At 42.2% G+C, this 17,485-nt stretch overlaps 1 protein-coding gene across 1 annotated transcript; it reads right to left on the bottom strand.

Moving 5' to 3' along the window:
* Positions 1 to 1,614: 1,614 nt before the first annotated feature.
* Positions 1,615 to 16,381, bottom strand: CIMAP3 (ciliary microtubule associated protein 3). Its single transcript, XM_059082049.1, has 6 exons — positions 16,363 to 16,381; positions 5,808 to 5,941; positions 5,084 to 5,182; positions 4,237 to 4,367; positions 2,727 to 2,844; positions 1,615 to 1,683 (listed from the first exon to the last, which is right to left on the bottom strand). Exons 1-6 carry the CDS (start codon positions 16,379 to 16,381, stop codon positions 1,615 to 1,617), a joined length of 570 nt encoding a protein of 189 aa, XP_058938032.1.
* Positions 16,382 to 17,485: the final 1,104 nt, after the last annotated feature.

Genomic DNA, 17,485 nt, shown 5'->3' with positions numbered 1-17,485 from the left:
TTCTTTCATCTGAAACATATTCCTCTGCCATCTCATTTTGTCTAAACTTCTATTTGTATTTTGATGTATGTGGAAGGTTAGTTATATTTCTCAGCCTTGGAGAAGTGGCCCTCTGTAGGGGATGTCTTATGTATCCCAGGAGTACACTCCCTTCTCATCTCCCAAGGACCAGGGACAAGCTGGTCCCAGGGTAGGTTCCGAACCGTGTTTGAAGACTCAGTTCCACAGGCTGCAGGACTGTAATTTCCTTGCTTCTGGTGTCTGCCCCCTGGTGGGTGAGGCTGGTCTAGAGGTTTGTGCAGGCTTTCTGGTGGGAAGGGTCAGTGACTGCCCACTGATGGTTGGAGCTGGGAGTCTTGGCTCTCTGGTGGGTAGGGCCATGTCAAGGGGCATGTCTAGAGGTCGCTGTGGGCTCAGGAAGACTTTTGACAGCCTGTCTGCTGATGGGTGGGGCTGTATCCCCATCCAGTTTGTTGTTTGGTCTGAGGCATCCCAGCACTGGAGCCTAGAGGCTGTTGGATGGGGCCAGGTCTTGGTGCTAATGACCCAAGCAAGATGTCAGCCTTCAGCAAGAGTTCATGCAGATGAACACTCCCCAATATTTTTACCCCTGGTGTCTATGTCCCCAGGATGAGCTGTCCCCGCATCCCCAGGAGAACCTCAAATACCAGCAGGTAGGTCATGCCCAGGCTCCTATGAAGTTACTGCCTTTGCTTTGAGACCTGGTGTGTGTGAGATTTTGTGTGCACCCTTTAAGTGAGGTCTCTGTTTCCCCCCGTCATGTGGAGCTCCTGCAATTAAGCCCCACTGACCTTCAAAGCCAAATGCTCTGAAGGCTCTTCTTGATGCCGGACCTGCAGGCTGGGAGCCAGATGTGTGGTTCAGAACTCTCACACCTGTGGAAGAACTTCTGTGATATTATTCTTCAGTTTGTGGGTCACCCACCCAGGGTGTATGGGATTTGATTATATCATGAGTGTGCCCCTCCTACTGTCTTGTTTTGGTTACTTCTTTATGTCTTTGGATGTAGAATCTTTTTTGGTGGTTTCCAGTCTTTTTTATCAATGGTTGTTCAGCAGTTAGTTGTGGTTTTGGTGTGCTTATGAGAAGAGGTGAGCTCAAGGTCCTTCCACTCTGCCATCTTGTCCAGGAATTGGAAGAGCTCCTAAAACATTTATTCTGCCTTAAGAATCCTCTGCATACAGCAAACCCAAATACAGGTCCAAGCAAGACATCCAAATCCTTGATATGTGTAGACCAACAGTCTCCTATCACCAGGGCTAGTGGTAGAAAACATAAAACTTGTGCCTGGGAATTAGAGCTAGAGGGCAGGGACCCACAAGTATTTCAGTAAATTGAAGCCACCCCACTGAACACTCAGTAGAAACCCCCCTGACCCATCTACATGTATACACAACAAACCAGCACATGGAGAGAGAACCCTCTGAACTAGTCTTTATGCTGTTATATAGTAGTTATGAGCCCCTTGCCCCTCCCTGTGCCCCATGCTGGCAGACAGGGGGGCCAGAGCAATGCAGAAGGACAAGAGCAGCTCTGTCCTCAATCCTGGAGAGTCTGTCGTCAGGAGGAGCACGTGAAGGTAGTCACAGCTTTTCAGTTGTAATACAGGCTTAGGTAGGCCACACGGTTCAGATGCTTTCTAAACTCCTTGTCTGTGGGCAGCTGCAGTGAAAGAATATTGTCTAGGTCAATATTAGAATGAAAACCCTCTGCATCTGGTCTTCTTGGCTGTGCAAAATAGAACTGTATGTTATAGCTGTTGTGGCCTAGCTGAACCCCAACCCATAGGAGTCTAGCCTTAGTGAGTCTCTCAACATTGCTATGTACATCTACTCTTTGTCATCTTACGCTAGGATATATCATAGGGATTATTTTCTCTTGGTAAATACTCAAGTATACCTGGTAAATTTCTTTAAAACAAAGATTATGTGTTTAATTCTTGAATGTTACCCATAGGCCCTATCACAATTATGTTAATTCATTTGGCATTTAATAAATACTTGTAGAATTAATCCAAAGTTCCACTAGGGGAAAAAAGGGCACCTCTGGAATTATGATAGCTGACATGGATTGAGCGTTTATTATGTTACAGGTACAGTGCTAAATACTTTTCTACGATCTCTCAATCTTCACAACTTTATCAGATTGAGTCTATTATTACATCCATTTTAAAGGCAAGCAAACTGAGACTTAGAAAAGTTAGAGGACACACAGCAAGCAAATGTGGAATTAGTATTTGAACCCAGGCAGTCTGTCCCTGAAATCCATGTTCTTGCCAGAATTATCTACAGCTGCTTGATGATCTAATACTCAAGTGTTGTGATGGAAAGAGCACTGGCTTAGGAGTCACAGCTACAAGCTGCTTAATCCCTCTGAGCTTCAGTTTACTCCTCAATCATAGAGGATAGTTATCTTGGACTACCACAAAAGGTTGTTTGAGGTTTAAGTAAGAAAATGTAAAAAAAAAAAAAAAAAAAAAAAAGGAAAGAAAATGTGACTTTTGTTCAGCACACACACCTTTAAAAGTCAAGTGAAATTGTGTAACTCTCCAAAAGGATCCCCATATCCATATACACACAAAATTGTGCAAGTAATTTCAGGGGAACAAGGATTTCTTGAAGCTTCTTCACAGACTCCTGGTTAAGAATCACTGATACACGTGGAAGTATTAAATACAGGATTCCACAGAAGTCCAATCTTATTACCTCAGCTTTCAGGGTTCTTTTCTGTAGACTTGGAACCTGGGCCCAGTCTGGAGATCCAAATTTCATTGGCCAGGTGATTTTTTGGGGTGGCTTTATATCTGGGTTATATGTGCCAGCGCTAGAAATAAAAATATAAAATATTATGTTGAATAAGTTAGTGACCATGTACAAACCTCATCAGTACCACATGTTCACCTGAACTAGTCCTCACTCCTTTGGAAAAGGCAACAGACTGATTAGATCTTAATGTCAGGCAAGCATAGTGTTCCTTTGCCTGTTAGTGCATTTCTAAATAGGTGTTAGTGTTCAAGAGTTCTAGTCTTGACATGCAGTGAGGGTAAAAATCGACTCTAATTTAAAATATTTCTGAACCTCAGTATTCTTAGCTGAGAGACCAAAAGATCCCAGAAATTGTGGATGATAAAAGAGATCTTCCACAGTGATGCTTAAGTTCTGCCCATGATGTGAAATTTCCTGACAATGGAATATTTTGTATTGCCTTTGTTCATAACACTTTGTCTTTTGGTGTAGACTCTTTGCTGTGGAAATAACACATAGAGTGGTCATGGGAATCAAGATTTAACACTTCTACTCCTTTACTGAAATCTTGAGAGTGTTACAGTCACTCTCTTATCCTTCGAATTCTCACCAGTAAAAGAAAGACCTTGACCTTGTGCCCTACAATACAGCATACTCTGAATGGCTTCCTAAAGCACTTAGAATGCCTTCCTTGGTCTACTAGGCCTATATACTCTAGTCCCTCCTCCTCTGTTCTCATTTCCTCCTTGCTCACTACACTGTAGCCATACTAGCCTTTTTTCTTTTTTCCTCACACCAAATTCTTCCCAATTTACAGCCTTTGTACTTGCAGTTCCTCCTTCCTGGGAAGCTCTAGGCCTAGATCTTCACAGGGCCATTTTAGTCTTATCACTGTGCTTTCAGATCAGGTGTCATTTCCATAGAAAGACCTATCTTGACAGTCCTTGCCAAAGTAGATTCCAGCCATCACTCCATATCATATCATCTTGTTTGGTTTTATTAAGCACATCACTAGGTCACTATACTTCCTGGTGTACTCATGACAGTCCTAGCTTATGGCTACAGTCTTAGTATAATTATTAATAAGATCCCTTTTCACTCTCAGAAGTGACACACTAGCTAATAAATTATATGGTCACTCTCCTTATTACCACTGATATTTTCTTGTTTATTTGCTTCTCACCTGCCTGGACTCTAGAGTGTAAGCTCCAAGGAATCAGGAACCTTGCGTTGTGGGTTTAGTGCAAAATCTTTGGAACCTACAAAACTGCTTGGCCATTTATAAATATTTATTGAATGAATCACTATCCTTTATAATAATATTGTAATTCTAGAGACCTGGAAGGCAAGAGGTTGAATCTTTAAATATAGATAGTTTCTTATTTAGAGGGCATAGTTGGGATGTAACCCCTTTTTGTACTTCCTTTCCTATTGCTCTTTGTTGAAGTGCACCAGAAAGAGGGGCACTTACCCAGGATAACAAGTGTCCTTAGAGTATGTCCTAAATCGAGGCAACAAGGCATTAAATGGAGCAAAATTTTGTTTGTGTGTTTGCTCCTGAGGACCGACTGTTTGGTACATGCCTGGGTAAGGTGTCATATCCTATTTCCAAGAAAAAATATCAATATGTTAGAGCGTAATATAAAGCCTTCTAAGTAGAAAAAACAAAATCATCCTCTCCTTGTTCATGTATGAGCTATGATTGAACCACCTCAAGCTATAGAAATAGGCCTACAATAGGTAGAAAACCAACATAAGGGTATGGTTCAGCTACCTAAAGGTACCTAATGCTTAGGTTGTAGAAATAAACCTATGGTGGGTAGAGAGCCAAGGTAACTATTGCAGCTACTACCCCCACCATCCCACTCAGAGATTCTTTTAGAGCCAGTATCCCTCTTGAGCTTCAGCATCAAGAAAATGTCCAACAAGAGATTAGGAGCTTATACTGAAAACTTGAAGTCCAATCACACAAAAGGGTGAAGAAGTTGGAATTTGCTTTTTAACTGACAAGATAATATGATGCATATAAACAAAGCTTCTGGTATTTTAACATCAGGTATCTCAGGACTGAAGCCTTGCCTTGGTACCATTCCTTCTGAGAATTATTTTCCACTCTCCCAGGATACTAACACATACACATTTGCAATGTTAACATCTAAGCTTTTCATATAGGCTTCTTAGTAGTTTTCATCTAAATGACTTTTTTTCTTGAATTTCAGGACATGTCCTTTAGGAAACCTCTAGCTTTGCTCCCCAATGCAAATACATGCAGTATCATGGATCACACTAAAATCTAAGTACATTCAGCCATTTCTAACCTTGCTGATTGGCTTAAACCTTACAGCTGTTCTGGCTCCAAAAGCATATCCTTTTATACTGGTCGGGATCTTAGAGAGGTTGTATGCCAGGCCATACATCTTCCGGTAGTATATAAAAAACAAACAAAGAAAAAACACACATAGAGAACATTATAGATATTAAAACAGAATGAACGTAGAGTATTCCTGAATCTTCTCTGCCAAAGTTGCTCTTTCTTTCTTGATTCCTCTGCATCAAAAACATACAAGCAATTACATAAGTAACACAGGCAACTCTACAAAGGAACGTGGCTGGATAGGTAGAGTGAATGACATTTCTATGCATTCTAGTGAATCCAGTTTTTTAAGGCCCACAGAGATGAATCTGCTCTCATGAAATTGTCAGTCTGATTATATGATATCATAAACTGACCTACCAGCAGAGCCACGGTCCAGGTTGGGACTAAGGGGAGCTATTGATTCCTTTGTAGGTGGGAATGGTGTGGGAACTATACTGGGGGCCACATAAGGCCAAGGCTTGCATTTGGTGGGGATTCAAAGGGGAGCAATGCAAGCAATGCAATTTCTGATATTGGCTCTAACAGCTGGTTGCAGAGGACCAGGGCACTTTCTCATGTTGGGACCCTGAAGGTCACAAATCTCACAGGGTTTTTCTTCCAGGAAACTTAGATACCCTTAGATAGTCTGGGAACTGAGACCTACTTAAAGGAAAGTGAATACTCACATCTTCTGCTATGTAACATCTGTGGGGCACTCTCCTAAGAGGGAGAAACTTGTTCCCCAACAAGTTTGGGGGGTGGAAGTGAGGAAAGAGCTTCCTCTGTTGACATGTTCCAAAGGAGTAATTAACCATCGTCTCTGGAGAGCAAGAAAGAGGAGAAACTCCACATGAGGGAAGGCCCCGTGGTCTAAGTGAGAGCTTGGGGGCAGGCGGGGTGTGAGGAAGGGGAACAGAGACCTGGGCAGACAGAACTCTGAACAAAACGGTGACCAATCCAAGGAGGGGGGTGAACACATTTCCCTCCTTTCCCCCTTGGTCTTTCCCAGTCTCCCCACTCTTCCTCCTGCCTCTACTCTTGACTCAGCCCTCCTCACCTTCAACCTTTGTTGAAGCACATTGCGCCAGAGTCACTAGAGCCAGCGTTTGTGTATTACGTTACCTAGGAAACAGAGGCTGGCCGGCAGCTCCAGCTCTGGTGCTCCTTGAGGGGAGTGGCTCCTAGCACACATGCGCGGCAAGCGGAGCTGCCCCGGAGCCACGTTGGGTGGGAACCTGCACCTCCAAGGGCCAGGAGCCTGGGAGAATGTGAACTAGCAAAAACAAAGTGACTGTATGTGTACCAAGGATATGAGGGACATAAAAAGGCTGAGGAATTACTTCAGACTGAGGGATACTGATGAAACATGAAAATCTAATGCAACACGTATTCCTGAATGAGATAAGAAAGATGTGTTGTTGTGACAATTGCCAAATTTGAATAGGGTCTGTGGATTTAATGATAGTGTTTATCAATGTTGATTTTCACATTTGTAGAGGTGTATGGCCGTAATGTTTGAGAGAATCTCTGGGAGAGTAACAGTAGAGTTTTTAGGGTGGTTGGGGAATCATATCAGAAAAATTATATGTGGGGCAGGGGTGGGGGTAGGGGGGAGGGAGAGAGAAGTAACATTTAATGGTAAGAAATAGAACCTAATTTTAAAAATGGGTAAAAATTTGAATGGGCACCTCAGAGAAAAGAATGTCCAATCTGTACTACTTGTGTCTTTCCATTTCTTCTCATTTTGCTTTCTTTGTTTTGAATGTCAGGCTCAGCAATGGAGACTCTGGAATTTAAAAAAAAAAAAAACATCATTTGGGTGTTGGCAGACATTGCATGGAAAGTAAAAGTGGGACATTAAATGTTGAGCCTCTCTGACAGTTGAGCTTGAACACTACTTATTCAGGACAGCTATGTGGAGGGTTTTTGAACTTAGTCACTGAGAAGACACTGAATAATTCAACATATTTTTTATGATTCTGTAAGACATTTATTCAAATAGTTCAACAAATATTTATTAATGTCCAAATAACAGAGAAGATTTAACCATACTGGACTGTGTGCTACACAGATCATTGTGGAGATTCATCTTTGTCTAAGAACTTATTTTGCAATGTTTTCTTACTGGAAGCAGGATAATGGATTTTACTAGTCATTCCATATTTCCCTGTCTTTTTCTAGAAGCTTTCCCCACCTAATTTTCTGGAGTCTTAGCAGGACATCGGTAATGCCAGAATAAAGGCAAATGGCTTGAGAGTTAGTTAAACCTTCTAAAGATGCAGACTATATTTTTATAGGAATAACTTAATTTGTTAGTTTATTGACAATGGACTACTTGAATCCTAGAAGTGAACTGCTGTCTTGGCATAATCCAAGCTTGTTTTCCTCACCCTATTCCCCACTCCCAACAGGTGGCTATTGAATTGTGGGAGCTGGATGAGAATGAGACACTCATTGTCAGCAAGTTTTGCAAGTATAAACATGATGACATCATGTCTACAGTCAGTGTGCTGAGCTCTGGCACACAAGCTGTCAGTGGTAGCAAAGACCAGGAGCAAAGACTTCTGGTGGGTCCCTGCTCCCATCGAGTCTCTAAGCCTCCTTTATGTGTCTTTAGTGTCATACTGGCCTCATTAAGTAATGTTTTGGACTTATTTTAAGAACCCAGTGACTAATTATGACATGTTTATAAGGTTTCCTTAGAGATTTTGCAATCTACTGTAAAAATAGGCTGTATCAGATGTCCAGTAGGCAAAGACATAGGATGTGTCTGTTAAAGGAATTTCTTGTTTGAACACATGTTTTTATGTAGGCAGTGTAGGTCAACGTTAAGTTCCTGTTTCCCTTTGCTTCTTAGCATCAAGGTTTGGAACCTTGCTCAGCAAATTGTTCTGAAATCATACCGAGGTGCATGCTCTTTCCTTTTCAGTCCTAGCCTTGGCTATTTTGTTTTTAGATGGTACTAGGAATCCACCTGGAAGAGGCTTTCCTTGGCCAGAGTCAGAGGCAAACCTGCCAGATGCCCAGTCAGTGACACAAATGACACAATTGCTTTCTTTCCCACTGAGGCACATTGTGTGCAGTGGGCCCCATGAGGAAGGGCTAGTTATCGGGTGGGTGATTTACATTTCCTGGATGGGTGAACAAAGGGGCCAGAGTTGTTCTCTTCATGCTTTGTTTTGAAACTGGCCCGTGACTCACGTCTGGAAAGGGCAGGAGGCTGATGGGTAGATGTAGGTTGTGAAGGTCAAAGATGAGGACAGGACTGCCTTAGCAGGGCTTGGGAAACTGAATAAAGGTGCTCCTGGGATTTCGAGTGACTTCGCCTGAGAAGCTTCGGCTCAGAGCTGGGCTCGGAGTCTTGTTCCAGACCCCTCTTCTCCCCTTTGCAGGCTGTGGTGCCTCTGGCTACCTTCCCGCCTCCCTGGCTTGGCATCCTCAGCAGAGCGAAGTCTTTGTCTTTGGTAAGGCAGCATGTCGAACTGTGTGTTGACTCTGGGAAGGGGAAGATGAGCGAGAGAGCTGACTCCATAATTCGAGACTCTGGCTGCTCAGTCTCATCAACACACTTGGGCGCAAGGTGAATTATATTAATAGGGGTGTAGGGAGGTGGGATGATCCAAAAGTGGTTTTAGTTTAGCTTTGGAGAACATGATGATTTTTGTCCTAGTAGATTTGATTCCTGACTCTTTGCTGTGGCTCTTGTATTCATGGCTGGAAGTCAGTGGGCCGCAAAGCAAGTGGATTGCTACACGGGGAATACGGTTGTATAGTAGGGACAGTTGCATTAACATGGTGATGTGGCTGTGTGTATGGTGACATAGTTTATGATAACAATTATGTTATCCATTAATTTAATTTCCACAACCCCCAAATGACTAGTTATTCCTACTTTACCAAAGAGGAAACTTGCTCAGAGTGGTTAACTTGTTCAAGATGGGGACCTAGCATTCAAATCAGATCTGGCTGAGTCCAAAGCCCATGTTCGTAATCTCTGTGATGTACTCTCTCTTTCCTTCAGGTGATGAGAATGGGACAGTCTCCCTTGTGGACACCAAGAATGCAAGCTGTGCCCTCAGCTCAGCTGTGCACTCCCAGTGTGTCACTGGGCTGGTGTTCTCCCCGCACAGGTACTGTTCTTTGTCGTCAAGGGCCTGGTGGTTATGAATAGGAAGAATGAGGGGGTTGCTTGTGTCGGCATAGCATTAGCTGATTGGGTAGCTCCTTAAAGCAGGCACTGTTGTAGCTGAGGTTTTGGAATGTGAAAGATCTCTTAAGACTGTAGTCCATTTTGGGGGTTGTATGGTCTCTGAATGCAAATGGCTAAAATATGGTTTTGTTCCTTCTCAACATCCAAAATGATTAATACTGTGGGCTTCTAGGCCTGTGTGGTTGGAAAGCCTGTGTTTCTGGGTTATTGCCAAAGCTACAGGGAGGCATCAGATGGGATGGTTAGTTGCCAGGATGGCTGTCAACCCTGGGTTTCCTCCATTTCCTTTATCTTTCCTTGGAACTTGTACTGTAGACTTGAGTGGTAGCCAGATTTTAACCCAAAGTGGGGATCAAGCCACCTTCTCTGATCATTTTAGAGTGGGCTTTGGGGATTGCCCAGTCAGATTTTGTCTTGAGACCCATGGGCTTTAACTTTCTCAACCTTCTTCTTCTCTCTTAATGCTCCCTTCTTGGTCTCTGTTAGTGAAGACTGCTCACTTGCTGTGCTGGACTCAGGCTTTTCTGAGCTATAAGTGTGATGTAGAACCCTGTGATCAGGAATCAGGGAGGGGAGCAGCAGATTGCTGGATCCTTTTTCTCTTCTGGAAAGTATTGTCTCTTTCAAGGGGACTGGGTGACTGAAGCAAGCTAACTGTTGACTGTCTCCCTTTTCTGGGGGGCTGACTCACAATCGGCTCTGGCCCTGGTAGAGGAGGAATGTGGTAGAGGGTGTGAATTCTAAGTCTGATATTCCAGGGGTCAGTGCTGTCCAGAACTGTGCTTTCAATGTTGCAGCTGCACCCTGAGTCAGTTCCCCAGATCCAGCTCTGCTCACCAGTGCACCTACAGCAGCTGTGGCTAAGCTTCACTTTCAGCCAGCTTGGAGGCTAGTCCCACCTACCAGCACACCCACAACTTTCATAGAACCACCACAACAGGAAGGCCCATGCAGGGTACACCTCCAGAGTGCCTGGCTTAGGTGACCCGAAGTGATTGCTCTCTGGTTCCCATAGGAATTATTCTACATAAAGCCACTCCTTCAAGACTGGGAGATGGGTCTTCCCTGGTGGCCCAGTTGTTGGGAGCTCGCCTGCTGATGCAGGGGACATGGGTTCATGCCCTGGTCTGGGAGGATCCCACATGCCATGGAGCAGCTGGGCCCGTGAGCCATGGCTGCTGAGCCTACACGTCTGGAGCCTGTGCTCCGCAATGGGAGATGCCACAGCAGTGAGAGGCCCACGTACTGCAAAAAACAAACAAACAAAAAATTTTTAAAAAGACTGGGAGATGTAGCTGATCTATCTAATATATAGAAACAAACAGAGAGTTAGAAAAAATAAGGAGACACAGGAATATGTTCCAATGAAAGAACAAGACTAAACTTCAAAAAAATAATTGAACAAAATGGAGATATGTAATCTACTGATAAGGAGTTCAAAGTAATGATCATAGAGTAATGATCATACAGTATGAAAGGGTGAACACAGTGAGAATTTCAACTAAGAGATAGAAAGTATAAAAAAGAACAAATCGGGAAGAATACAATAACTGAAGTAAAAAATATGCTAGATGGAATCACCATCAGATTAGATGACAGAGAAGAAGAGATCAGTAATCTGGAAGACATAGCAGTGGAAACCATACAATTGGAACAGCAAAAAGAAACAATAATTTTTAAAATGAGGAGAGTTTAACAAACTTTGGGGACAACATCACATTTTAGTAACATTCATATTATAGGAGTCTGAGAAGGAGGAGAGAGGGAAAGGGACAGAAATCTTATTTCAAGAAATAATGGCAGAAAATTTCCCTAACCTGGTGAAGAAAACAGACATCCAAGACCAGGAAGCACAAAGAGTCCCAAGCAAGATGAACTAGAAGAGACCCACATCAAGACACAATTAAAATGTCTAAAAGTTAAAGATAAAATAAATCTTAAAAGAAGCAAGAGAAAATCAACTAGTTACATGCAAGAGAACCCCCATAAGATTATCAGCTGATTTTTCAGCAGAAAGTTTACAGGGCAGAAGGGAGTGGCATGATATATTAAAGGTGCTGAAAAAAAAAAAAAAAGCAAGAATAATGTACCCAGCAAAGTTATCATTCATAACTGAGGGAGAGAAAAGAGTTTCCCAGAGAAGCAACTGTAAAAGAAGTTCATCACCAGTAAATTGGCCCTGTAAGGAATGTTAAAGGACCTCTTCAAATGGAAAAGAAAAGGCCACAACTAGATACAAAAAATTATGAAAGAAAACTCTCACTGGTAAATGGAAACATAAAGTAAAAGGTGGTGGATCAAGCACCTATAGCTAGTATGAAGGGTAAAGGACAAAAGTAGTAAAATAATCTACATCTAAAATGATTAGTTAAGGGGAGGCAAAATAAAAGTATGTAAAATATGACATCAAAACTATGATACTCCCACAAAAACAGACACATAGGTCAATGGACCAGAATAGAGAGCTGAGAAATAACTCCATGTTCATATGGTCAATTAAGCTATGACAAAGGAGGCAAGAATACAGAATGGGGGAGAAAAGAGAGTCTCCTCAATAAATAGTGTTGGGAATGTTGCACAGCTATATGTGAAAGAATGAATTGGGCCACACTATCCTACAACATATACAAAGCTAAATTCAAATTGGTTTTAAACACTTGAATGTAAGAATGTAATACCTGAAACCATAAAACTCCTAGAAGAAAGCATAGGCAGTCAGATCTTTGACTTAGATCTTAACAATATTGTTTTGGATCTGCCTCCTCAGGCAAGGACAACAAAATGAGGGGAGAAAGAAAGAAGGAAAGAAAGAAAGAAGGAAAGAAAGAAAGAAGGAAAGAAAGAAAGAAAGAAAAGAGAAAGAAAGAAAGAAGAGAGAAATAAAGAAAAGAGAGAAAGAAAGAGAGAAAAAAAGAAAGAAAAATGGAGCTATAGCAAATTTAAAAGCTTTTGCAAGGAGAAAGAAACAGCAACAAAACAGAAAGGCAACCTACTGAATGGGAGAAGGCACTTGCAAATCATACATTCAATAAGGGGTTAATATCCCTTAGAATAATAAAGCACTCATATAACTTAATATATGCACTTATATAACTTAATATCAAAAAACCCAAACAACTTGATTTAAAATGAACAGAAGACCTGAAATACATTTTTCCAAATGTAAATAAATAAATATGGCCACCAGACACCTGAAAAATGCTCAACATCACTAATCATCAGGAAAATGCAAATCAAAGCTACAATGAAATAACACCTCACACCTGTCAGAATGACTATTATCAAAAACCAAAACATAAACAGGACAGCTACATGTAAAAGAATGAAATTAGAACACTCCCTAACACCATACACAAAAATAAACTCAAAATGGATTAAAGAGCTAAATGTAAGGCCAGACACTATCAAACTCTTAGAGGAAAACCTAGGCAGAACACTCTATGACATAAATCACCGCAAGATCCTTTTTGACCCACCTCCTAGAGAAATGGAAATAAAAACAAAAATAAACAAATGGAACCTAATGAAACTTAAAAGCTTTTGCACACCAAAGGAAAGCATAAACAAGACAAAAAGACAACCCTCAGAATGGGAGAAAGTATTTGCAAATGAAGCAACTGACAAAGGATCAATCTCCAAAATTTACAAGCAACTCATGCAGCTCAATATCAAAAAACTAAACAACTCAATCCAAAAATGGACAGAAGACCTAAATAGACATTTCTCCAAAGAAGATATACAGATTGCCAACAAACACATTAAAGGATGCTCAACATCACTAATCATTAGAGAAATGCAAATCAAAACTACAATGAGGTATCACCTCATAATGGTCATCATCAAAAAATCTACAAACAATAAATTCTGAGGAGGGTGTGGAGAAAAGAGAACCCTCTTGCACTGCTGGTGAATGTAAATTGATACAGCCACTATGGAGAACAGTATGGAGGTTCCTTCAAAAACTAAAAATAGAACTACCATATGACCCAGCAGTCCCACTACTGGCCATATACCCTGAAAAAAGCATAATTCAAAGAGTCATGTACAACAATGTTCGTTGCAGCTCTATTTACAATAGCCAGGACATGGAAGTAACATAAGTGTCCATTGACAGATGAATGGATAAAGAAGATATGGCACATATATACAACAAAATTTTACTCAGCCATGAAAGGAAATGAAATTGAGTTATTTGTAGTAAGGTGGATGGACTTGGAGTCTGTCCTACAGAGTGAAGTCAGAAAGAGAAAAACAAATACCGTATGCTAACACATATATATGGAATCTAAAAAAAAAAAGAAAGAAAGAAAGTGGTCATGAAGAACCTAGGGGCAAGACGGGAATAAAGACACAGACCTACTAGAGAATGAACTTATATACACTGCCTGTGTTTCAAGACTATTCTGCAACATGCCCATTGATTGTAAGTTGCCTTACAGGCTTTCCTTTGAATTCCTGTTTTGATTGATTTAGCCAGAGCTGGTGTCTGTTGTTTGCAATCCCACAACTCCAACAATTACGGTCTTGGTGCTGCATGTTCTGTGAGATTGGAAGTTAATAGAAGCTGTTGTCAGAGTTATGGGAATCTTTCTGCGAAGTCATCACTGTCATCAGGAATAACAGTCCCTCTTCATTGGTTTCTGTGAAGGGTATTGTCTTTCTGGTTCTGACCCTGCTCTTCTGACTGCAACCCCCCAAGAATCTTTCTGGGCCCCATGCACTCTGGTGTGCCACCAAAGGTTGGGCACCTGCTCATTAACATACACTTTAATAACATTGTAACCTGCACAGTTGGCTGTCTAATAACTATTCTCCCTCCTTCCTCCATATTTACCAACAGGACTTTGAGTTTGTTCAGGTATGGGTGACCATGTCCTTTAGAGAAGAAACACATCAAGAGCTTGGGTCCTGGATGATTGTGCTGAACACCTAAATTAAGCAGTGCAGATTAAGCCATCTCTTCTAGATTTCGTTTAATGAGTGTTAATAAATTTTCATTTTGGTTAAATTGCTTCTAGTTGACTTTTCTGTTGCACCTAAAAAATGCAAATAGTTAATAGTCATTATATTTTTGAGTACTTACCCCTTAAACACTCTATTTCAAGTAAGACTTTTAATAAGCTGAACACTCAGAAAGATAATTATTAATATTTTAATGTTATCGGTGGGAAAACAGGCTCATGAAGATTAAGCAACATGATCCAAGATTATATGGTCTGTCAGTCAGGGTCCTAAGAAAAACAGATGATATACTCAAATTAAGATAATGTGGGGAGGGTTCATTTACAAAGAGAGTAACTACGGAGTTTTGGGAGTGGTGTAGGGAAATCATAGAGCTAGTGAAGGAAGCCAGGGCTAGAACGGTGGAGCTGTTATGGGGAGAGGTTACCTGAAACTGGAAGAAGAGGTCGAGCAGTCTTTCTTGAGTGGAGCAGTGAACCTTGAAGGAGGGTTATGGTCATCTTGATGTGACTTCAAAGGGAGTGATCCCTAGGGTAATAAACTCCCTGACCTCACTCTCTTTCCTCCATCTACTCTTTTGTCAGGCAGAGCCCACTGAGCTATTGGATGTAGTCCAAACAGACTAACTTGCAGGGGCAGAGAGCAAGGTGGAGAAAGATAGGGAGGTAGAGGGACAATTGGAAAATATCTGTTGTGGTCCAGCCTGTTTGCCCCCTACTGTCCTCTCTTGTCCGAAATGCAAGTCACATGTCATGACCTCAACACAAGAGATGCCCAAAGTTCCATCAGCTATTTATCATCATGGGATGATGTTCATTTGTTCATACTTTCACTTTAAACCGAAACAATTAGCCATCAGCAGTGCCCTCATATAAAGTAACAGGAGGGAAATGGGAAGATAAAAACAAGTAATATAAAATATAGTTGTTACAATCCCTACTTCTATAACTGGACCCAATGCCAGTTGCCTCTTTCTAAGCCAGAGTATGCTCCTTGGCTGTGCTTTTCCTTAGCTCATTCATTCCAAAGGCAGACTAATTATTGGTTCTGGGGCTACAAAGATAAATCAGTCACTTATCCTCACTAAAAGAGCTCACTTTGCAATAGTTGAAACAGTTGTTTAATTTTAAATCTAGGGTAATAATGGGTAAGTATACAGTTGCTCTTTCTTGATTCCTCTGCATCAAGACCATACAAGCAATTACATAAGTAACCCAGGCAACTCTACAAAGGAATGTGGCTGGATAGGTAGAGTGAATGACATTTCTCTACTTCCAGTGAATCCACTCCTCTGAGCCCCACAGAGATGAATCTGCTGTAATGCAACCGTCAGTCTGATTATATGATTTCATAAACTGACCTACCAGCACAGCCACAGTCCAGATTTGGACTAAGGGGAGCTATTGAGTCACCTGCCTTTGGAGGTAGGAATGGAGTCTCTTTTGGTGAGGCCTGTACTGGGGACCACATGAGGCCAAGGCTTACGTTTGGTGGGAGGCAAAAAGGGAGCAACTGTCCTTTGATTTCTGATATTGGCCCTGACAGCTGGTTTCAGAGGACCAGGGCACTTTCTCATGTTGGGACCCTGAAGGTCACAAATCCCATAGAGTTTTTCTTCCAGGAAACTTGGGTATCCTTAGATACCCTGAGACCCACCTAAGGGAAGGTGAATACTCACATCTTCTGCTATGTAACATCCAGGGCCTCTGTTGGGCACTCCCCTAAGAGGGAGAAACTTGTCCCCCAACAAGCTTGGGGGACAGGAGTGAGGAAAGACTTTCCTCTGTTGACATGTTCCAAAGGAGTAGTTAATCAGCGGCTCTGAAGATCAAGAAAGAGGAGAAACTCCACATGAGGGAAAACCCCTGGTCTAAGTGAGAGCTCGGGGGCAGGTGGGGTGTAGGGAGGCGGTGCAGAGCTCTTAAGAGCAGGCCCAGCTCTTAACAAAAACCAGATCAACTCCATGTAAGGGAGTGAAGCACATTTTCCCTCCCTTCACCCTTCTTTCTCAGCCTCCCTACTCTTCCTCTTGTCTCTACTCTTGACTCCTCCATTACAGCCCTCCTTACCTGCTTTATTGAAGCACATCTCAGCAGTGCCACCAGGGCCAGAGTTTGTGTACTGCATTGCCTAGGAAACAGAGGTGGAGCTGGGCAGCCCTAGCTGCCAAGCTCCCAGAGAGGAGTGGCCCTGAGCTAGCCTACTCAGCAAGTGGGGAATCCTGCAGAGCCACCCTTGGGGCAGGAACTGCACCTCCAAGGCCAGGAGCCCAGGGGAGTGAAAATCATGCAGTTGGGCAGGAGGTAGGGGGTTTGCTGGATCTGAGGTTGTAGGCTGAAGAACTTTGGAAGCTGGGCCACCAGAAATGTACTGCTGAGGAAGGAGGGACCCCCATGTTCAGGATGCCCTGAAATGCAGGCTGCTAGGTTCAGGGATGTAGGAATACACAGCCTCTGCAGTGGTGGCCTATGGGGGTGGGATTCCGGGGAAATGCCCAGAAGAGGGGAGTTGGAGACCTAATGGAGCCCAGATAGTTCTGAATTAGGTCTCTCTTAGGCACATTTTTCCTTTTCTTCAAGCAGTTCCCATCAGGTTACCCCCCTCTACCCCTAAGTGGTGCTCGAGGCTTTAAAAGGTCTGGAATCCTTAGGGGAAGAGTAAGAGTACAGTGGAATCACAGAAGTGCTTAATAGTTTAAATTTGCAGGCAGTTACTTAAGTCACAGTTTCCTCATCTCTAAATTGGGAACAATAATTCCTCTTTATAGAGTTGATGAGAGGATTAAGATAACAGGATTAAAGCAGTTCATTGCCTAGTGCTTGGTAGGTGACAATGCAAGAGATTATTATTACTGAAATAGTATCTAGCTAGCTTAGGAGCACTCCCATCCTAACTCAAGAAGAAATATCTGAGTGTATGATGACTTCTTTACCTTTGTCCTAGATATTAATACTAACTTGTTATCACTTGATTTTAGGATAACTTTAGGAGTTGTCAGGTGTCAGAGGCAACAGAATGCAGTGTGATTGGTACATTCTATCTTTGGCTTCTAAGGATGATCTTGGGATCCACACATACCCAGGCTAGCACAATCTACAGGGATGATTTTATAGCTCTAATATATGGTTTCCAAAAGAGGTATTACTGAGTCCTAGAGGATATTTTGGAAACTTGTAGAAGTGTTTTGCTTGT

The sequence above is a fragment of the Kogia breviceps genome, chromosome 1 (genome assembly GCF_026419965.1).
Source record: "Kogia breviceps isolate mKogBre1 chromosome 1, mKogBre1 haplotype 1, whole genome shotgun sequence".
Lineage (NCBI taxonomy): Eukaryota > Metazoa > Chordata > Mammalia > Artiodactyla > Physeteridae > Kogia > Kogia breviceps.
Note: the sequence above shows the minus strand (reverse complement) of the source record. Positions and strands in the feature narration are given on the sequence as shown.